This window comes from Balaenoptera physalus (genome assembly GCF_965194825.1).
Source record: "Balaenoptera physalus genome assembly, chromosome: 17".
Lineage (NCBI taxonomy): Eukaryota > Metazoa > Chordata > Mammalia > Artiodactyla > Balaenopteridae > Balaenoptera > Balaenoptera physalus.
The window spans coordinates 46,640,187-46,663,864 of NC_138895.1; the positions used below are offsets into that span (position 1 = coordinate 46,640,187).

Below are 23,678 nucleotides of genomic sequence, written 5' to 3' on the forward strand. Positions count from 1 at the left end.
TCTAATGAGCATGGCCAATGTCTTATGAACCCAAGTCGAGTAGTGAACATCCAATAGAAAATTATAATTTTGTGTGTTGTTTTTATTCTTTCTCTCCTTTTCATGGTCCTTTGGTACACTTCTCATGTGCTTGGAGAAAACCTTGGACCTGTTTGTTAAGAATGAAGTTCTTGCATTCTCTCTGCCTGATGCATTGTGGCAATGGGTACATATTAGAAGGAGGTAAGGGTGGTGAGGGGCAATCAGAAGGTAGCATTGATCAATGTGGTGGGACTAATGCAGTATTTCTGGATGGAATTGAATAGAATTTTACCTAAGGTCTTTTAGAAATCATTTTCAAGTCTGTTTTAATTCCTAATGTTCTCATATGATTTCTGACTTATTTGCCTAAGGGGTTCATTTGTGTTTAAAAAAGGAACACCAAACCTTCATTATTTACTTTTCCTGATGCTTTTCAAATACCACAGAATTCTGTAAAGCCATCAGAAAGACAGAGGGGGGCCAAAGTTCAACATTCATTTTTGTTTCTTTGGCAAAGAATTCTTGAGATAATTTGGCACAGAGGAACCAGTACAGGTCTCTGATAGCTATACCTAATGCTAATTAACTCACAAAGTCTCTTGCCTGAAAACTATTATTAGAAATATGCAGAAATATCTAAATACTCCAAAGATCTCAAGAGACCTTTGGAAAATATTTCAGAACATTTAGAAACATCAGAAGTTTGAAAAACAAAATATCCCCACATATGTGCGTGGGGGTAGGGGGTGAGTAAGGGTCTATGATCTGTTTTCTTCTCACCATTATATCACTGGCCCCTAGCACAGTAATTGGTGGAAGGGAGGTTCTCAGAAGGATGTGATAAATCAACGACTTCATCTTTACAGGGACTCTTGAATATCCATTGCTTTAAGTCATCAAAGTAGGCAAAACAGGGTGATCTATTTTGCGTTGTCATATCTGTGGATCCCGCAGCGTGTGGTTTCTTTTTTTCCTCCCTCCCTCCCTTCCTTCCTTAGTTTCCTCACTCCCTCTCTTCCTTCTTCCTTTTTTTTTTTTTTCCCTTCCAGTATTTGCTGAATCCCTACTCTATGTCAGTGTCCCTTATGATACAGAGGTGACTAAGACTCAGCCCCTGTCCTCAGAGCTTGTACTTTAGTGAGAGAGACACACAGGTAAATGGGTGATTTCAGTATTTCAATAGTATAAAAAATATTATGACAGAGGAAGTACACAGTATCTATGGACCATTTAAGAAGGAAAGCACTTAACTCAAATTCAGGGAATCAGGAAAGACTTCTCAGAGGAACTGAGTTTTGAAGGACAATCTGAGTTAACCAGACCTGGTTTTCTATGGCTGAGTGGGCCAGCCTGGGGGGAGCCTGGACCTGGGTTTAATCTCCTTCCTGGCCTCAGACAGGTGTTGGTGGCCACCCGCAGCCTCAGCTGCCCAGATGGCATCCAGTCTAGTGGTCATAGCCTGGTAGCCAAAGGGTTCAACCACAGAGTTCATAGTCCAGAGAAGCATCCAGGCCCTGGGTACCAAGAGGGGAGATAGTAGTACTGAAGTCTGTCTGGCCTTGGAGAGACACCTCCATAAGCATGGTTAGTGCAATTCTCATGCCCAGCTCAGTGCAGAGGGCCTGGGGCCTCAGCCGTGGGCACACCGTGCAGGCCAGGAACCAGGCTCATAGCCCAGTTGTTGCCTGCACCTATAGTCATTGGGGCCCCCATTACCCACGCCTCTAGGAAGCCTGTGTGGAGCTACTCTAGCAGGTGTTTATCCTTTCCCTTTTATTACTTAACTCCATAGAAGCTAACCTTGCTTCTGAGAAATCCTTTAGTTCTAAGGTTCACTGGGTTACAGTGTCAGCATTTCTTATCAGCACCTACTGTGTGGCTGGCACTGTGCTGGGGACCAGGGATGTAGAGATGAAGGGACCTGATTTGGTCCTTTAACTAAACTGCCCAGCTTTGCATTTAAAACATTATTTTTTCTGGTACTTGTAAAATTTGTTTTGCTCAAATACATGAATATTTGCCTCTTAGAAATGTTACACAATACAAAAATATAAAGGCCAAAACCTTAGTGTTTCCTTCTTCCTCTAATTCTAGCTTCTTTCACCAGTGTTAACCACTGATTACCTTTCTTGTGTATATTTCTAGTCCTTTTCCTATGCTTGTATATCCATGTATAATTGTATCAATTGGGGTCCCAGCAGGAAACAGATGGTGGAATCAAATTAGGATAATTTGAGTCTAATAAAGGGACTATTTACCAAGTGTGAGATGGTGGAGGGAAGCCACAAGAGACAGTGTTTACTATCCCTAGCCCTGAAAGGGCACAGGGAGGGAGTTTCATGGATACCTGGACACAGGGAACATGCTGCAGAAAGGACCCTCTGATGGTGCTGAGACCTTTGGTGGAGGGATGCGGCCACACCTACAGGGAGGTAGCTGGGAATAAGCACACTGACCTCCCTCTTTTCCCTCCCTCCATTCTCCTGCTGAAGCTCCCTGTTGACTGAACCCTATGGGAAGCCAGCCAGGGAGCAGGAAAACTGATTGATGGGGTCGGTCCATCTAGGTCAACCTCCTCAGTCAGAGTGCAGGGTGGAGGGTGGGTTGGAGGGCCAAGCAGAAGTTGTATATTCAGTACAAATATATACTCATCACATAGTTATATGAGCTTTTAATATCTTGGCTAACTTGTTACAGAAATGGGAGTGTACTATGGTATTGTTCTGTCTTGGTCTTTTGTTAACCTAAACAATTTGTCTTGATCTTTTCCTATCAGAACATGTGGATCTAATTAACTTATTTTCATGGCTGTGTAGTATTTCATCATATGATATACCAGAATTTAAATATTTTATATATGTCGCAGTTGATCTGTACAACAGAATACGTATCATCTGTGTACACTGTGAAGCCTAATAATGAAACGATCATCTGTATAATGAAATGATCTCAACCTAACATCACTAGTCCCATTGACTCTACCTTGGGCTCCACTCCTAGGGTCTCTCTGTGTCCCCTCACCCTGCAAATGCTAGTCTGGATTTTTTGTGTTAATCCTTTTATGTTTTTTAAAATAGGTTTCCCATATATGTATCTCTAAACAATATATTATATAGTTTTGCTTTTTTAAAAGCTCTATAAAACTAGTTTAATTGTATGTAGTCTTCCATAATTCGCTTTTTTAAAAGCATAGCATGCATTTTGATGTGTGCAGCTGTGCTTCATTTATTTTCACATTTTATAATACTTCATTGTGTGACTATGCCACAGCTTACCGCCCCATTTGACTGTTGATGGACTTTTGGGTTGATTCCAGTTTTTGCTGTTTCAAACAGTGCAGTTTATGAACATATTTTTGTCCATGTCTCTTGGCACATACGTGCAAAAGTTGCTCTAGGGCATATACCTAGGAGTGGAATTTCTGGGTCAAGGGGTTTACACATATTCAGCTTTGCTAGGTGATGCCAAATTGTTTTCAATGGGATTGTGCCAATTTACATTCCCACCAGAAGTACGTAGAGTTCTGGCTGTTCCCTGTCTTCCCCAATGCTTGGTAATTTCAGGTGTCTTAATTTTAACCACTAATACTTTTTTCAGGGATGCCAAGTGAAAGTGTAATGAGAGCCTGACTCTGTTATCATAATAAATATTTTTAACCTGGCTATTCTAAAACATGAATTCTACTTTTCTCTGTAAAAAACGTTTTCCCTTTCCTGCCCTATTTGATTTCCCTCATTGTTCCCTGACAGTTACACAGTTTCATACATTGAAAACAAATATCCCAAATGGGTTTTTTAATTCCTCCCAACTCTAAAATGAATGTGATACTGATAGAGCTCCACATAAAATTATGGTTCATCAGCCAAAGGTTAGGGTTGGTCCCATATGGAGGACATAGCTCACAAAGAGGGAAAAAAAAGCCAACAGTTCTCCGTGGTCCCTTTATACGAAACTCCAGACCACCTTGACTTTCACAGCAAACTAGATTATGTACTTTTTGAAAGGAATTGTGTCTCCCTCCATCTCTCTCTCACTCCCTTCTATCTTTCTTTCCTCAAGTGTTCATTAACTGACTGGCTAAAAATCTAGTGGAAAAGACAAAGTAATATTCCTGAGTAGCTTGCAAATGGGATGATAATGAGGGGGCAGATGGCTTCTGGAGCACAAAGGAGGAAACTCGACCTCTGTGTTCCTTGAGTCCCTCTCAGTTCCTGGGATGAGGTAGGCTTTACTGAGCATTTGTTGAATGAATGAATGAATACTACAAAGAGTTTTCAGTTCACTCGTAGTTTAGGAAGAACTACAAGAAGTTGAATTTCCATCAACTGGTCCACCTTTAATTACTGGAGTCAGTCTTCTTTTGTAACTTAATACTCAAAGCACCTTACATGATCTCTTGATTGATTCCTTTGGGAGATGTAAAACAGTCTATCAATTTATTTTACTTAAGAAAAAATACCTTTGCATTCTTTCAAGCACTCCATCTTCTTTCCCCAAATCTTGGGAACTGGCCTCCGCTCCTTGTAATGTGCCAGCATGCTTTTTCCCCTTTTCATACAAGTAAGAGCTTGTAATCACCCAGCGTTTCTCTGACCTAGAAAGGCTGAGAAATTCACATTAATGAAAACACAGGGACTTACAAAATTGCTCTCAGCCGTCTCCCATAGAAGTACGTCTGGCGCTTGCTAATTAGCTGGATGGAATGTGGGTAGTGGATGGAGTGCGGTGCTGGTGCTGCCTGCCGAAGATGGGCTTATGTAACTTTGAAATCAGGAAGCACATTCAGTGGGGTAGGGGAGAACTGCTTTTAACAAGCTGCTGGGATTGGCTGAACTCGTGCTGGCCTTGCACTCTTACTATTATAACCTTGATACCTTTCTCATTTTTCTCATTTGTAAACTTTATTTGCATTCCAGAGCTCAGCTGAATTTGCCTCCGTCCCTAGTTTCTTTCCTCTTTTGTCCTGGCTGGCTTGGCATGTAAATCAGCTTCAGACTTGCAGCTGCCTAAGTACTCCCCCAGTTTACACTCCGTAACAAGTTCTTTCCCTGTAGGCGCCTGTCCACAGTGTGGCCGTGTACCTTAACGCTGGACAATATGGCTGCTGTTAGTAGTAATGAGTTGGGATTGAGCATCAGCATGGGGTTGAGTCGACGGGGTGACTGAGATGCTCGCAACTGAGACTTTCCTGGCCAGCGTGCTGTGGGACGCTGGAGATTTTGCCAAGCCACTCCAGGTCCCCCATTCCACTCCTGCCGGAGGTGACGTTTTCCTTGCCCTACTAGGGACGTCACGAGCATAACTGAGATCCATGATTCTAAAACTACCGGAGTGAAAGTGTACAATACCCTTCTGTGCCCTCACAGTAGTGGAGCAAGCACAGTTTCACACCTATACATGTATTGTGCATCGGATGTCCTCTTCTCATTCCTATGGATCAAATGTAACAATTTAAATTTTTTTTTTAATTTTATTTATTTATTTATGGCCGTGTTGGGTCTTCGTTTCTGTGCACGGGCTTTTTCTAGTTGCGGCAAGCGGGGGCCACTCTTCATCGCGGTGCGTGGGCCTCTCACTATCGCGGCCTCTCTGGTTGCGGAGCACAGGCTCCAGACGCGCAGGCTCAGTAATTGTGGCTCACGGGCCCAGTTGCTCCACGGCATGTGGGATCTTCCCGGACCAGGGCTCGAACCTGTGTCCTCTGCATTGGCAGGCAGATCCTCAACCACTGCGCCACCAGGGAAGCCCCTTAATTTAAAAAAAAATACAAATGCAAGAAAACTGAACTGATAAAAAGAGAGAATAAGGTAGCTAACACTTAAAGAGGAAGATGTTTAGCCATTCAAGCTACTATTGAAATATTGAATTTCTTTAATGTTGATATATGTGCTAGAATGCTTTATTATCCTTATCCTTTCCCCTTTTCCTTTTCTCTAGAGAAGATAACTTATTTTGCAATGTCTAAATAGCATAGAAGTATATATATATATATATATATATATACTGATTTATAATTTAGAGAAACAGTTTGGTTACTCTTGTTAGCAGAACCTCATACAACACTGTCTTTCGAAAGACTGCCTAACTTGATTTCACAAGTAAACCACAAAAAGCAATTATTTGGTACATTTTCTTTTTTTTCTCTCTCTCTCTTTTTCTTTAATTTTTTTATTTGGTACATTTTCTATATTCCATTTTCTTCTTTCATCCCTATTAGGGAGGAGCTGAGTGTTTTTTTTTTTCTTTCTTTCTTTGTTTTTGTTTTTTTTTCAAGCCTTACTGTCTTACCGTGAACTTATATGGTTGTTTTTTAAATGGAAATTTGATCATCTTGCCAGAAGCCACATTAAGGAAGGAATACTACAAAGTCAGTGTTGGGGCCAAGTCCTCAGGATGGCAAGCCCTGCCCATTTGCCTCTTTTGGTCCCAGTTCGATTTGTAGAGTTGGGTTCTCGGTTTGAGGCTGAGATAAGTGCAGGGATGAAGCAAATGAAAGGGACTCTTGGGGTGTAAGAGAGGTAAGCCAGAGCTCAACCAATCCACAGTTCCTCTAGTTGACACAGAAGATCCCTCACCAACAGCACAGATTTATGGCTCAGTCCCACAACCTGAGTCGAATTTCTTGGACTGGTTCTCAAAATTTAGCATGCACAGGGATCATCCAGGTGATTAATAAAAATGTAGATTCCTCGGACCCATGCTCAGATTCAGATTCAGTAGGTCCAGGATGGGACCCAGGAATCTGCATTTTTACAGATGTCATAGATGATTCTGATGCTGGTATTCTGAGGACCACACGTAGAGAAATACCAACCTAGTGCCTCTTACCATCTCTTCCCTTCTGCTCTTCCTCTGATTCAGGAAGTAACTTTGAATATGACCCTTTTAATGTCACCACTTGTAGCTGGACCAGGAATCCCTGTGATGTACTTTTATCTAACATGGTTGAACTCTATCTGAGAGGGCATTAAATATATTACTTATGGGAGATCTGCTTTCTGGAACTCTCCTACCAGACCCATGTACTGTCCTGTGGTTTGAATGATTGAAAGCTGGAGTCTTCAGTTGAAAGCCGCTAGCCTTCCAGACCTACCCAAATTCTGTTCCTTTGGAAAGCCCTCTAGTACTCCAGTGTAGAATAAGAGATACTCATAGGCTGGAATTTTAAATAGGAGAGCTGAATGACCTGGAAGTAAATTATCAAAAATTTGAAAGTTTGCCCCATATCATGGTTGGACCTATTTTCATATATCTATATAAACCACTCAAGTAATAAAAGTAATACAAATAATTGATAATTGACTACCATGGACCAGGCTTTGTCCTAAATGATTTGTGTATATTCAGCTAATCCTCATAATAACCAATACTTTGTGTTATTATTATTCTGCTTTTATAGATAAGAAACCAAGGCACGAGAAAGTTAAGGAACGTGTACAACTGGAGAATAGCAGTCTGGCCCTCTTGGTTTGTGTAAGTTAAAATGAAACTGTTAAGGAAACTAGGAATCTGAAGAAGCCTTCTTTTTCAAAAGAGAAAGGAAATAAATACATAAAGGGCATTATAGGGCTACAGCACAACCGCTAGTGAGAAGTGTTGTAGTCTTTTTTTTGAAGTTTTTCAGAAATGTATCTAGGCCACAGATACAGTAACTGCAGCCCTTAATGCATATTGGGGTTAATTCCAGGACTTTTATTGTTACTCAGGATTTGACAATGTAATAGTTATTTGTGTCACTAAGCCTTTTAGGCTGGAGAGTCTTGTACATTAGTAACCGTTAAAGATCTTATTGTAGAAATTACTGTCACGATTATGGAAACCCTAATTTAACCCACATTGATCATATGTTTCTGGCATGGTCAAGAAGTTTTTTCCAGTTCAAGTAGCTTTATAAAGCATATTTAAGGGCTGACTTCAATCTCTCTGTAGTTACACAGCGCTTCTGTTGGTTCTGCTGAAATCCCTTTTGAGGATTTTTTGTTTGTTTGTGTGTTTTTGTTTAGTGTTCTGGAAAGAAGAGATAGGAAGACAGTTGACATTGCTAAGTACTGAATTCTGGAGTCCTGTCTATGATCAAAATGCCCCCTGGTCCCACCAGTTGAGTGCTGAGGTGGGCTCATTCATGTCCAGTTTTGCATCCTGTGACCCTTGCTTGAGGAGCCCAGGTCTCTGGGCCTCCCTACAACGTCCCTTCAGGCAGTTCTCGGAGTTCCCCATGGTACCTGCCTTGTTCTCAGTCCCAAGTTGGTTCATGACTACCTGTTTCTGTTTCCTTGTTAGTATATCTGTAGATAAAGAAGTTTGAATATATAATCAGGGATAGTGAGGAACAGTCCTGTGCTTTATCATTTCTTTCTGAAGAGAGGTTTTGTAAAAAGAGGACTGGGACAGAATTCCTTCTTCTAGAGATGTGGAGTTTTTCATATGTCAACCGCTGTAACCTTTTGAAGGTTTAATGAAATCAGCAAATATAATCCAACGTACAAGAGTGGATGTGAATCAAGTCTATTATTGTTGAACAAATGGCATTAATTTCCAGTGCACGTGGGGACCTGAGTTTTAAAATATTTGTTTGAAAAATGTCAAGCTGCTCATTGTTTTAGAATATTTGAGCAGCTTCCCAGTATGCTCTTTTTAAACAGTTGTACTTCTGAAAGGTTACAGTGTTCCCGTATTTACTCTTCAACTTTAAAAATTCTTCCAGTGCCATTGGATAGTGGGGAAATACCTCAAATTCCTCTTTTTAATGGTTTAATGGATTGCATTTCCTAGAGGGTATAAAAATTCTCCTTCACTTTCATCAGTAGCCTTAGGCTAAGGGACTCACTTTACATTCCAGTGCTTGTCATTCTGTCACTGGGTGGAGAAGTTCTCTGTAGTGCCTCCCAGAGGTTATAGAATTAGACTGCTTAAAGATAACAGAGAAACTAGTAACACCTATGTCTAGTGTCAGCCCCCCAGGAAGGAAAGGGCTCAAGGGGGAACTAATACTCAATGAGTACTCTACGGTAATGGGGATTATAGGATGAGCAAGGCATCCATGGGCCCTGCCCTCCTGGAGGTCATGGTTGCAGTTCAGCAGAGGTCATTGTGGGCAGAGAGCAAAGAGGTCTCCAAAGCGGGTACAAGGAGGTCCTTGAGGATGTTGGGAAAAAATATAAAACTTAGGTTTATCTCATTTCAAATTTCTACTGTTGTAGATATTTCATAATGCACATAGTATGTTGGTGTTGTGAAGCATTTTTTGTAATATACTTAATTATTTTTTTAACATATTTATTGGAGTATAATTGCTTTACAATGGTGTGTTAGTTTCCGCTTTATAACAAAGTGAGTCAGCTATACATATACATATATCCCCATATCTCCTCCCTCTTGCGTCTCCCTCCCACCCTCCCTATCCCACCCCTCTAGGTGGTCACAAAGCACCGAGCTGGTCTCCCTGTACTATGCGGCTGCTTCCCACTAGCTATCTATTTTACATTTGGTAGTATATATAAGTCCATGCCACTCTCTAACTACATCCCAGCTTACCCTTCCCCCTCCCTGTGTCCTCAAGTCCATTCTCTACATCTATGTCTTCATTCCTGTCCTACCCCTAGGTTCTTCATGATCATATATATATATATTTTTTTAGATTCCATATATATGTGTTAGCATACGGTATTTGGGTATTTGTTTTTCTCTTTCTGACTTACTTCGCTCTGTATGACTGACTCTAGGTCCATCCACCTCACTACAAATAACTCAATTTCATTTCTTTTCATGGCTGAGTAGTATTCCATTGTATATATGTGCCACATCTTCTTTATCCATTCATCAGTCAATGGACACTTAGGTTGCTTCCATGTCCTGGCTATTGTAAATAGTGCTGCAATGAACATTGTGGTACATGACTCTTTTTGAATTATGGTTTTCTCAGGGTATATGCCCAGTAGTGGGATTGCTGGGTCATATAGTAGTTCTATTTTTAGTTTTTTAAGGAACCTCCATACTGTTCTCCATAGTGGCTCTATCAGTTTACATTCCCACCAACAGTGCAAGAGGGTTCCCTTTTCTCCACACCCTTTCCAGCATTTATTGTTTGTACATTTTCTGATGATGGCCATTCTGACTGGTGTGAGGTGGTAGTGATCAAACTCATTGATCAAACTCATTGTAGTTTTCATTTGCAATTCTCTAATAATTAGGGATGTTGAGCATTCCTTCATTTGTTTGTTGGCAATCTGTATATCTTCTTTGGAGAAATGTCTATTTAGGTCTTCTGCCCATTTTTGGATTGGGTTGTTTGTTTTTTGATATTGAGCTGCATGAGCTGCTTGTAAATTTTGGAGATTAATACGTTGTCAGTTGCTTCATTTGCAAATATTTTCTCCCATTCTGAGGGTTGTCTTTTTGTCTTGTTTATGGTTTCCTTTGCTGTGCAAAAGCTTTTAAGTTTCATTAGGTCCCATTTGTTTATTTTTGTTTTTATTTCCATTTCTCTAGGAGCTGGGTCATAAAGGATCTTTCTGTGATTTATGTCACAGAGTGTTCTGCCTGTGTTTTCCTCTAAGAGTTTTATAGTGTCTGGCGTTACATTTAGGTCTTTAATCCATTTTGAGCTTATTTTTGTGTATAGTGTTAGGGATTGTTCTAATTTCATTGTTTTACATGTAGCTGTCCAGTTTTCCCAGCACCACTTATTGAAGAGGCTGTCTTCTCCATTGTATATTCTTGCCTCCTTTATCAAAAATAAGGTGACCATATGTACGTGGGTTTATCTCTGGGCTTTCTATTCTGTTCCATTGATCTATATTTCTGTTTTTGTGCCAGTACCATACTGTCTTGATTACTGTAGCTTTGTAGTATAGTCTGAAGTCTGGGAGCCTGATTCCTCCAGCTCCATTTTTCTTTCTCAGTATTACTTTGGCTATTCAGGGTCTTTTGTCTTTCCATACAAGTTGTGAAATTTTTTGTTCTAGTTCTGTGAAAAATGCCATTGGTGGCTTGATAGGGATTGCACTGAATCTGTAGATTGCTTTGGGTAGTATAGTCATTTTCACAATGTTGATTCTTCCAATCCAAGAACATGGTATATCTCTCCATCTGTTTGTATCATCTTTAATTTCTTTCATCAGTATCGTACAGTTTTCTACATACAGGTCTTTTGTCTCCTTAGGTAGGTTTATTCCTAGGTATATTATTCTTTTTGTTGCAATGGTAAATGGGAGTGTTTCCTTAATTTCTCTTTCAGATTTTTCATCATTATTGTATAGGAATGCAAGAGATTTCTGTGCATTAATTTTGTATCCTGCTACTTTACCAAATTCATTTATTAGCTCTAGTAGTTTTCTGGTAGTCTTTAGAATTCTCTATGTATAGTATCATGTCATCTGCAAACAGTGACAGCTTTACTTCTTCTTTTCCGATTTGGATTCCTTTTATTTCTTTTTCTTCTCTGATTGCTGTGGCTAAAACTTCCAAAACTATGTTGAATAATAGTGGTGAGAGTGGGCAGCCTTGTCTTGTTCCTGATCTTAGTGGAAATGGTTTCAGTTTTACACCATTGAGAACGATGTTGGCTGTGGGTTTGTCATATATGGCCCTTATTGTGTTGAGGCAAATTCCCTCATGCCTACTTTCTGGAGGGCTTTTATCATAAATGGGTGTTGAATTTTGTCGAAAGCTTTCTCTGCATCTATTGAGATGATCATATGGTTTTTCTCCTTCAATTTGTTAATATGGTGTATCACACTGATTGATTTGCATGTATTGAAGAATTCTTGCATTCCTGAGATAAATTGCACTTGATCATGGTGTATGATCCTTTTAATGTGCTGTTGGATTCTGTTTGCCAGTATTTTGTTGAGGACTTTTGCATCTATGTTCATCAGTGATATTGGCCTGTTGTTTTCTTTCTTTGTGACCTCTTTGTCTGGTTTTTGTATCAGGGTGATGGTGGCCTCGTAGAATGAGTTGGGGAGTGGTCCTCCCTCTGCTATATTTTGGAATGGTTTGAGAAGGATAGGTGTTAGCTCTTCTCTAAATGTCTGATAGAATTCTCCTGTGAAGCCATCTGGTCCTGGGCTTTTGTTTGTTGGAAGATTTTTAATCACAGTCTCAATATCAGTGCTTGTGATTGGTCTGTTTATGTTTTGTATTTCTTCCTCATTCAGTCTTGGAAGGTTGTGCTTCTCTAAAAATGTGTCCATGTTTTCCATGTTGTCCATTTTATTGGCATATAGTTGCTTGTAGTAATCTCTCATGATCCTTTGTATTTCTGCAGTGTCAGTTGTTACTTCTCCTTTTTCATTTCTAATTCTATTGATTTGAGTCTTCTCCCTTTTTTTTCTTGATGAGTCTGGCTAATGGTTTATCAATTTTGTTTATCTTCTCATAGAAGCAGCTTTTAGTTTTATTGATCTTTGCTATTGTTTCCTTCATTTCCTTTTCATTTATTTCTGATCTGATCTTTATGATTTATTTCCTTCTGCTGACTTTGGGGTTTTTTTGTTCTTTCTCTAATTGCTTTAGGGGTAAGGTCAGGTTGTTTATTTGAGATGTTTCTTGTTTCCTGAGGTAGGATTGTATTGCTATAAAGTTCCCTCTTAGAACTGCTTTTGCTGCATCCCATAGGTTTTGAGTCATCGTGTTTTCATTGGCATTTGTTTCTAGGTATTTTTTGATTTCCTCTTTGATTACTTCAGTGATCTCTTGGTTATTTAGTAGTGTATTGTTTAACTGCGGTGTATTTGTATTTTTAACAGATATTTTCCTGTAATTGATATCTAGTCTCATTGTGTTGTGCTCAGAAAAGATACTTGATATGATTTAAATTTTCTTAAATTTACCAAGGCTTGATTTGTGACCCAAGATATGATCTATCCTGGAGAATGTTCCATGAGCACTTGAGAAGAAAGTGTATTCTGTTGTTTTTGGATGTAATGTCCTATAAATATCAGTGAAGTCCATGTTGTTTCATGTGTCATTTAAAGCTTGTGTTTCCTAATTTATTTTCATTTTGGATGATCTGTCCATTGGTGAAAGTGGGTGTTAAAGTCTCCTACTATGATTGTGTTACTGTCGATTTCCCCTTTTATGGCTGTTAGCATTTGCCTTATGTACTGAGGTGCTCCTATGTTGGGTGCATAAATACTTACAATTGTTATATCTCCTTCTTGGATTGATCTCTTGATCATTATGTAGTGTCCTTCTTTGTCTCTTGTAATAGTCTTTATTTTAAAGTCTATTTTGTCTGATATGAGAATTGCTACTCCAGCTTTCTTTGATTTCCATTTGCATGGAATATCTTTTTCCATCCCCTCACTTTCAGTTTGTATGTGTCCCTAGGTCTGAAGTGGGTCTCTTGTAGACAGCATATATATGGGTCTTGTTTCTGTATCCATTCAGCCAGTCTATGTCTTTCGGTTGGAGCATTTAATCCACTTACATTTAAGGTAATATCGATATGTATGTTCCTATTACCATTTTCTTAATTTTTTGGAGTTTGTTTTTGTAGCTCTTTTCCTTTTCTTGTGTTTCCTGGCTAGAGAAGTTCCTTTAGCATTTGCTGTAAAGCTGGTTTGGTGGTGCTGAATTCTCTTAGCTTTTGCTTGTCTGTAAACGTTTTAATTTCTCCATCGAATCTGAATGAGATCCTTGCTGGGTAGAGTAACCGTGGTTGTAAGTTTTTCTGTACATCACTTTAAGTAGGTCCTGCCACTCCCTTCTGGCTTGCAGAGTTTCTGCTGAAAGATCAGCTGTTAACCTTATGGGGAGTCCCTTGTATGTTATTTTTTGCTTTTCCCTTGCTGCTTTTAATATTTTTTCTTTGTATTTACTTTTTGATAGTTTGATTAATATGTGTCTTTGCGTGTTTCTCCTTGAATTTATCCTGTATGGGACTCTCTACACTTCCTGCACTTGATTAACTATTTCCTTTCCCAATTTGGGAAGTTTTCAACTATAATCTCTTCAAATATTTTCTCATTCCCTTTCTTTTTCTCGGACCCCTATAATTCGAATGTTGGTGCATTTAATGTTGTCCCAGAGGTCTCTGAGACTGTCCTCAATTCTTTTCATTCTTTTTTCTTTATTCTGCTCTGCAGTAGTTATTTCCACTATTTTATCTTCCAGGTCACTTATCTGTTCTTCTGCCTCTGTTTTCTCTTATTGATTCCTTCTAGAGAATTTTTAATTTCATTTATTGTGTTGTTCATCATTGTTTGTTTGCTCTTTAGTTCTTCTAGGTCCTTCTTAAACATTTCTTGTATTTTGTCCATTCTATTTCCAAGATTTTGGATCATCTTTACTATCATTACTCTGAATTCTTTTTCATGTAGACTGCCTATTTCCTCTTCATTTGTTTGGTCTAGTGGGTTTTTACCTTGCTCCTTCAACTGCTGTGTGTTTCTCTGTCTTCTCATTTTGCTTAACTTAATGTGTTTGGGGGTCTCCTTTTTGCAGGTTGCAGGTTTGTAGTTCCCGTTGTTTTTGGTGTCTGCCCCCAGTGGGTGAGGTTGGTTCAGTGGGTTGTGTAGGCTTCCTGGTGGAGGGAACTGGTCCCTTGTTCTGGAGGATGAGGCTGGATCTTGTCTTTCTGGAGGGCAGGACTGTGTTCAGTGGTGTGTTTTGGGGTGTCTGTGACCTTTTTATGATTTTAGTCAGCCTCTCTGCTAGTGGGTGGGGTTGTGTTCCTGTCTTGCTAGTTGTTTGGCATAGGGTGTCCAGCACTGTAGCTTGCTGCTCGTTGATTGGAGCTGGGTCTTAGCGTTGAGATGGAGATCTCTGGGAGAGCTTTTGCTGTTTAATATTACATGGAGCCGGGAGGTCTCTGGTGGACCAGTGTCCTGAACTCGGCTCTCCCCCATCAGAGGCACAGGTCTGACACCCGGGCAGAGCACCAAGACCCTGTCAGCCACACGGCTCAGAAGAAAAGGGAGAAAAAAGAAAGAAAGAAAGAAAATAATAAAATAAAGTTATTAAAATTAAAAATATAAAATAATTTTCTTTTAAAAATTAAAAGTAATAACAAAAAAGAAAAAAAAGAAAGAAGAGAGGAAGCACACCAAAAAACAAATCCACCAATGATAACAAGGGCTAAAAACTATAGTTAAAAAAAAAACAAGAAAAAAAACGGACACACAGAACTCTAGGACAAATGGTAAAAGCAAACCTACACAGAAAAAATCACACAAAGAAGCATATACATACAGACTCACAAAAAGAGAAAAAGGAAAAATATATATATATCGTTGCTTCCAAAGTCCACCGGCTCAATTTTGGGATGATTTGTTGTCTATTCAGGTATTCCACAGATGCAGGGTACATCACGTTGATTGTGGAGGTTAATCTGCTGCTCCTGAGGCTGCTGGGAGAGATTTCCCTTTCTCTTCTTTGTTTGCACAGCTCCTGGGGTTCAGCTTTGGATTTGTCCCCGCCTCTGCGTTTAGGTCGCCTGAGGGCATCTGTTCTTTGCTCAGACAGGACGGGGTTAAAGGAGCAGCTGATTAGGGGGCTCTGGCTCACTCAGGCCGGGGGGAGGGAGGGATATGGAATGCGGGGCAAGCCTGTGGCGGCAGAAGCGGTGTGACATTGCACCAGCCTGAGGCGTGCCATGTGTTCTCTTGGGGAAGTTTTCCTTGGATCACGGGACCCTGGCTGTGGTGGGCTGCACAGGCTCCCGACAGGGGAGGTGTGGATAGTGACCTGTGCTTGTACACAGGCTTCTTGGTGGCTGCAGCAGCAGCCTTAGCGTTTCATGCCCGTCTCTGGTGCCTGCGCTGATAGCCGCTGCTCGTGCCCATCTCTGGAGCTCGTTTAGGCAGTGATCCAAATCCCCTTTTCTCGCGCACCCCCAAACAGTGGTCTCTTGCCTCTTAGGCAGTTTTAGACTTTTTCCCAGACTCTCTCCTGGCTAGCTGTGGCGCACTAGCCCCCTTCAGGCTCTGCTCACGCCGCCAACCCCAGTCCTCTCCCTGGGATCTGACCTCTGAAGCCCGAGCCTCAGCTCCCAGCCCCCGCTCGCCCTGGCTGGTGAGCAGACAAGCCTCTCGGACTGGTGAGTGCTGGTCTGCACCGATCCTCTGTGCGGGAATCTCTCTGCTTTGCCCTCTGCACCCCTATTGCTGTGCTCTGCTTTATGGCTCTGAAGCTTCCCCCCTGCCCACCCCCCGTCTCTGCCCACGAAGGGGCTTCGTAGTGTGTGGGAACTTTTCCTCCTTCACAGCTCCCTCCCAGAGGGGCAGGTCCTGTCCTTATTCTTTTGTCTCTGTTTTTTCTTTTTTCGTTTGCCCTACCTAGGTATGTGGGGAGTTTCTTGCCTTTTGGGAAGTGTGAGGTCTTCTGCCAGCGTTCAGTAGGTGTTCTGTAGGAGTTGTTCCACATGTAGGTGTATTTCTGATGTATCTGTGGGAAGGAAGGTGATCTCCACGTCTCACTCTTCCGCCATCTTGAAGGTCTCTCTTGCCAATGGCTCTCGGGAGAGAATGCGGAAGCAGCTGTGACTCCAAAGGCAGCCCCAGGCTGGCTAAAACTGTTCCTGGTGTGGAAAATGAGACCCGCAAGTGCCCAGGCCTAGCCCAACCTCGCTCAGGTGAGAGGGAGGAGGCCTCGCCCCCAGGTACCTGGCTTCTGAGCCACAGACTTGGCCTCTCCAATATACTTAATTATTTTGTAGACATACACAGATCTGCTTCAGGACTGTCCTGTTCCACTGGTCTTAGCTGATATCTTTAAGAAAGATTGACAACTATATTTTAAAAATTCAATCCTATGTAACCAGGAAATTGATTTAATCGGAACACTGCATTCCATAAATTATTTGATTGAGCGTGTTTTTTTCTCAAGATGAAAGAGTCCACAGCAGCATGGTTATTTTTTTGCACTTAAATCCAATTTAGCACCCCTTTCAAGTTAGATTTGAAGTTGGAGGAACTTACATTTCTGAAAGATAAGCTGTTGTAATGGTACGATATTCCATAAAACACAAAACACAACCCTGCTCTTTAACTTGTTCACTTGTCCCCATTTCATCCTATTTGCACTGTGTGAATTCTTCCTTAACTGGTTTCCACGTGTTCTTAACTGTGTCCTCTTCTTGAGGAGGTTCTCCACACTATTAGTTTGCTTTCAGATTCCCCTGAGTTTGCCATCTGTCCATCACTTGTGACACTGTGAATTGCGGTCAGCCCAAGTGGCATCCAGGTGACTTGGCTTGAGCAGTGGCTGCTCATTTCATGCGCTGCTGCTGCCGGGTTGATGCCACCAGTGCCACAGACCATTCCCATTAGGGCTGCTTGCAGTGATGTTGGCTTTCCAATTGACTGTGAAACGGTCTATGTCTGCTTAGATCTTCTGTTTATCCAACTCCTTTTCCATTTGATTCCATCTTCAGTGCCCATTCCTTCCCCAGTTTTCCCTGGTGGATAGATTTTTTTCCCAGAAATGATCCTTCCCTCTTTGTTCCCTTCCACAGGACTTCTATGACAATTAGACATTTGCATTACTTTCATTTCCAAAACAAAATTATTTGATGACTGTCTATGATTAGAAAAATAATTCTAGAAAATTTCATTTTAGTTTGCTATATCAAATCTTTCCTGGGACTTCTAGACCTAATATGTTGCATTTCCCTACTTGAAAGGGAATTATTATCATTTCTAGATGGATTTGTTTATGAGCATTTAAATAATTTCTTTAGTTTCCTAAATCAGCATGCCCATTCATAATTCCTAAATTCAGATTAAACCAGTATTTCTGGTACTTCAAGTATTTCCTAAATGTGGTTCCCTGATTCACTGTTAGCATTCCCTGCTGAATGCTAACAGGTTGTTGTGAAGAAAGACTTAACCACTCAAACTCATTCCAACCCCCAGGTCTTTGCATCAGCTGTTCCCTTTGGCTCGAGTTTTCTTTCCCAGATCTTCACGGAGCCAGCTCTTACCATTCAGGTTTCAATCAAACTCTACTTTCTTGGAGAGGTATTTTTCTGGCCAATGAGCCCCTCACCATTCTTTGACACATCATTCGATTTTATTTTTTCACAGCATATGTCACTGTCTGGGGTTATCTTTGTTCACTTGGTCATCACCTGTCCTTCAACTAGAATGTAAGTTCAGAAGGACAGAGGCCTTATCTGTCAAGTTCATTGCTCTATCCTCACCACATACATAGTATGTTGTCTAGCAGTGGATTGATAAGTGCTTGCTGAATGCATGGATAAAACATTTTGGAAATGGGTAAAGCTAAACAGGTTTCTCTAGAGTGTATAGCATTTTCTAAATATATTTAGATAGATCGATAGATAATTGGGGGAACTCAGAAGGGATGGAATATGCCCAGATTAACCTGGGGTATAATGATTTACTGCACATATACAAGGACATATGGATGGCAGGTATGTAATTTCCTTTTTAGCTTTGCAGTAATTAATGGTTCCTATACTTTTAAGACTGTATTATAGAATAGGTTTAACCAGAGGGTGCAGGAGACCCCTCCCTCCCCTGTCCCTCTCTCTGTGTCCCCCTCATTTATTGCCATCCAATGCAACTCACCCCTCTTGAGTAGGTTTTTGAGCCAATCCAGGTCAAAGGTAAGCTTCTCTCACGTCCGATTACCTATGTTACTTTGACTTAGGAGATGATTTTGAGATAATTATTTGTAACCATTGAAGCAGAGCTGGTTTCTCATGACACATGGCATGAGCCCTAACAACTCTATTCCTGAGGCTGCTTTCCTAAGGAGAAGCCTGTGGGTAGGGCAGACACTTAGTGCTTCCGGGCTCCTGTCTGGCACAGAAGACAAAATGCAACACAGTCCTACATTTCTGTTTTACTGTTGGCTTTGTTTTCATTTTCAATGGTTGACTATTTCACGGATACTACAATAGTGTGTGTATTTGAAATAAAAATATGTAAACTGTGGTGCCGGGGTACCGTGCTGTTAGGCTTTCTAGATGTGGGTAGCGAAGCAGGAGTAAATGAATTAGTGTGCTCATTTTCTGCTCAACTTAATTCTTTAATCTTCAGGCGACAGCCTGGAGTTGGTCATTCCAGATGTCATGTCTATGTGAGCAAATCTACAGACCCCACCATGTGTATAATCAGAAGTATTATGGATTTTATTTTTTCATAGAGAATCACTAACTTATATTTCACATTTTGGACCAAAGCTTTATTGTCTTGTTTGTTTTCTAATTTTATCTATTAAAATTGGAGGATGTTTTGCATCATGTTTAATAATTTGTTTAATAATTTTGCATCCTATTCATGAATAAGATTGGTCTATAATTTACTTTATTGTACTGTCCCTGTCTTTTTTTGGTATCAGTGTAACACCTTGATAAATGAGGTGGGTAAGTCTGAGGATGCTCTATTCCTTTTAATTGGGTGAAACTCACCTGTACAACCCATTGAGTCTGGTAGATTAGTTTGTGTGTGTGTGAGAAGGAGAGTACTTTCTGAGTCTTGATTGAATTTCTTAATATTTATTGATATTTCCAGGTTTTCTGTTTCTTCTTGAGTCACTTTCGGTGATTTTTCTTTTTCGAGAAAATTAATCCTTTGATCACCTTAAGTATAATTTTTAAAAATTGTGATACAGTCTTTCCACAAATTAATCTGGAGTGGAGGTTTTATTTCAGTTTCTGATTTTGTTGACATTTTTAGCACTATATATTCCTTCATGTGTTTTGGAATTTGGGTTTGCTGACTTATTTTGAGTAGGATGTTTTAACATTCAGTTTGTATTATTATTTGTATTGTTTTCTCTTCCTCTGGGTTCAGTTCTCTCTCTCGAGGTTTTATGATTGCTTTCACCTGGCCTGCAACGCTGCCAGTGGAGAACCAGGTTTTATGACGTTGTATCAGCCACCCTTGCTAGTGGTGATAAGGAGGATCACATCTTCTGTTACAAAGCCAGCACAGGTGGCTTGATTCAGTGCCTGGTTCTGATTCACGCCTTTGTCCATTTCTCCTCCACAGGCTCAAATGTTTTAGAAAGCTTTACCTCTTGGCATGTTTCTTTTGTTTTCAGCCTCCTCTCCTGAGCTCAACCCTCTTGCTGGCTTCCACACAGTTAGCCTGGCTTAGGTCCCCCGATTTCCAGTGAAGCAATTTTAGATTCTGTCTGCCTACAGGGACAGAGTGCCAAGCAGTCATGGCTGGCTTCTGTATCTGGAGCCCTGCAGGTCCTCTGGCTTCAGACCCACTCACTGCCTTGTGATTCTAATCCATTTCTAGTCCACAGAGACGTGTATCTGGTTTTTGGAGCCAAATTACCACCTTTTGGTTTTCTCTTTTTGTATTTCATCTCTAATTGCCACATGTTTGGAACAGAGGAGGCTCATGAAGATGTGAATTTGCTATACCATGTTGACCAGAAGTCTCATAGTTAACTTTTAAGCATGACTTTATTTCTAGTCCTAGTTTCTTGTCCATAGCTCTGTATGGTTCTGACCTTTGAAGAACACATCAAAGCTTAATCTTTTTTTAATGTGCTCATTGTTTATACTCATCATTGAGAGAAAGGGAGTTACGTTATCCATTATAGGTAGTTGAGAGTAAACTTCTTTAATGAGTTTATGTGACTAAATTGTAAATGTCAAAGTAATTAGTTGGAAATTTGTTTTAATTGTGTATTGATCACAAAAACTAGTATCTTTCTCTGTAAGGGACTGAAGTAGCTTGATTCTGAATCACATTTTATTACTAAATAGAAACAAATCAACTGTTGATTTGTTGATTCTCTACCATATTTCAAGCCCTGTGAGAAATACATGTGAAGGATGCAAACTGCCACTAGGAGAGCATAGTGTTTCTTGGCTGAGGGATGGGGATGGAAGGCATACTCCTTCCCTCTCCCCAGTAGAAGTGCATCAGATCAGGGACGGGAGCCTTTTTATTTTCAGACTCTGCACGCTCTTTCCCTTTCCCAGCCCCCTTCCACCAGGGGAGGGTAGTATTCTTTGCCCCCCAACTGCTTGAGAATACCATCAGAGAGAGCCATTTCTACTAAGAACAGACACCATTTCAACAGGACATTTTGATAACAGTTAAACATGTAATTAAATGCTAAGATGAATGATTAGGAAACTAGATGGATGGAGCATGCACTTGGTGCCTGGAAATGTATTAAGCCCTTTCCTCATGCTTGCTGTTACATCAATGCTGTGGACAGTTGTTAATGTTCGTTTCTAGATACACGGAAATGGGAGATCAAAGAGCCCAATCAGCTTGCTGAAAGTTCCTGGTGAGTGAGAAAGGTAGACTTCAAATCCCACCCTTCTACCTCTAGAGCCAATGATCTTAACTACTCTGTTGCAGGACGAGGAACAAAGACAACATTGAAACATCGCAGTTTACTGGAGGAAACATATGGAGATTAAAATTCATAAATTGTTAGAGTATAGAGTTGAAAGAGATGAAACAATGCTCCTTTGACAAGCCAGTTAGTTCTTTCTTTGATCTTTAAACAATGCTACCCTTAAATTTGTCTACAACAGCATGAAAAATTGATATCTGCCCTTTGTCATCCACTCCCCATTCTTGGTGATTTTTATACCTTCTCTACAGCGATTATGCTCAAATGTGATGTCAGGATATGCTTTTTCTTCCCAGTGTAAGCTCTCATTTCTACATGAAACATGCCAGACTTTTGATGCTTTCTCTAAGGCTGTATTCTGGACTCTCTCCCTATATTCTAGGCCCTCCTGAGGAGAGAGCTATTGTGCAGCCCATCTTGCCAGCTCTGTAAATGCAGTTGACAGTGGAATCATTCATTCCATTAGCCACTGCCAGGACAAAACTCACCTCTGGTACATGGGGCAGCATCAGTTCAAACACCTGAATTCATTTTCACCCAGTGCTACCTGGTTACCTAGTAACTGCAGAGTTATTTAGAGAGGGCTGCATGTTTGTGACTGCTTGAGCTCTAACTTTTTTTTTCCCCTTTGCAACCTATTATTGAAATGAAAATGTAAGTTAGCTATTTCATGGCATATGGATGTTTTCAGATGGAGTAAGTTCATGCTGTTTTAAATCAGGCTCACCAAACAACATTTTTAGAATATTTGTCGTATTTCTAAATAACATGCGCTTGTGATTGATACTCCCTCTAATTCAAACTGGCAGCACATAGTACCCTAAACCTGTGCCTGCTGCAGTGGGCTGTGTGAAATCCACTTACGCACTCCAGCTTCCCAACTGAGCCTTTCCTGGAGAGAATTGTTTGCAGCGATTGAGGTCATCTTAAAATAATTACGGCGTAATCAATAATGGCAACCATTTACGGTGTTCATTGCTCTGTGCCAGAGACCATGACAGTGATGAACATGTTATTTCATCTCATTTAATTCTCAGAATACACTCTAAAGGTTTGTATTATTATTCCAACTTTACAGCTAGGGAAACAAGGTTTAGAGAGGTTCAAGAACTTACCCATGTCAAGCTGATCAGGATAAGTTGTTGAATAAACTCATTAGACTATGTGTTAAGGCAAAAAGTAGCAGATTAATTTTTAGCACAGTCAAGTAACAGGTAATGCATTAGAGAAAAGCACTGAGAAGTAGGCTAGGCACTATTTCTTATGAAGCAGGCAGAGGGATATAATGGAAATAACCCTTGGCTCTGGGTCAGAAGCTCTGGGTTTGATTTTCAGACCCTGCTGCTTGGGCAGATCACTTTACTTCCCTGTGTAAAAACAGAGTGTTGCCCATAATCTTGCTCTAGTAGAGTATGAATGTAGGAGCCTGAAAAGAAAGCCAGAGTCAAGTAGGTTTCTTGATTTGTGTAATTCTAGGCAATTAAAGAGACTAAATTCTGGGAACTATCAGGAAGGTTGTTGTAGTTTCTCTATAATACACAGAAAAAGTTATGGCACCTGTACATTACAAGTTTGATTGCCGTATCTCCAAACTCCAGTGGAATTGGAGAAAGTTCAGAAGGAACTATCAAAAGGGTATCATGAGACTGCTATAATGAGTGCAGCAATCTTTATACCCTGCAAAGAAAAAAAATAGCTCATTTAGAAATGTCTACAAAGTCATAGTTTTTATGTATTATGTACTTGAGAAGGTGATCTTAGGGCAGATAAAGGGAAATACCATGTGGGGTTGATAGACTTATGGAATTTTCTACCCATGGATGCAAAAAATGAAAATAACTTGGAGAAAATGTAATCGAATGAGGAGATGACGGTCCATCATGGATTATTAAAGGAAACCATAAGAGGTGGGGCTCACCCCAAAGGATGATATTGAGAGTGATCATATTATTATGCCCTCCCACTGTATGCCCCTAGGTTCCAGTAGAAGTCGATGCAGCAAGAAGGCAAATTTTAAAATCATACAAAGTTCTTTTTAGTATGGCATATTTCCTTAATAATAAATGTTACTAGTAATATAATTTAAAATTTTTGTTTTCGATCCAGTCAAAGAAAAAACATGATAATAGAAATTTATAGTACAAAAACATATTAGTATTATAGGACTATATCACTGAATCATGGCCAAGATAAGCCCATTTTTCCTTTTAGAATCATAGAGTCTTGGGGTTTACGTTGCCTTTTGGAGATTACCCAGCTCAGTGCCCCCCTCCCACTCTCACCTCAGGCCAGGTATCCATTCTTTACCTGACAGATGTCCCTTCTGCTTCTGCTGGAACACTGCCAGTATTGGC

At 40.4% G+C, this 23,678-nt stretch overlaps 1 protein-coding gene and 1 long non-coding RNA gene across 11 annotated transcripts in view; one reads left to right on the forward strand and one right to left on the reverse strand.

The window, feature by feature from the left end:
- CPQ (carboxypeptidase Q) overlaps window positions 1-23,678 on the forward strand; it is a 501,324-nt gene that overhangs the window by 288,259 nt on the left and 189,387 nt on the right. For 8 of the 10 annotated variants that reach the window (XM_082432726.1, XM_082432732.1, XM_082432734.1 and 5 more), the window contains exon 5: window positions 7,421-7,494. The exons of the other annotated variants lie outside the window; for them this stretch is intronic. In XM_082432726.1, the coding sequence (XP_082288852.1) occupies window positions 7,421-7,494 (74 nt within the window). The remainder of the gene's footprint in view (window positions 1-7,420; window positions 7,495-23,678) is intronic. 10 annotated transcript variants of the gene reach the window in all.
- LOC309646460 overlaps window positions 10,475-23,678 on the reverse strand; it is a 149,676-nt gene continuing 136,472 nt past the window's right edge. Inside the window, exon 2 of the long non-coding RNA XR_014255382.1 lies at window positions 10,475-15,394. This is a non-coding gene — a long non-coding RNA (uncharacterized lncRNA). The remainder of the gene's footprint in view (window positions 15,395-23,678) is intronic.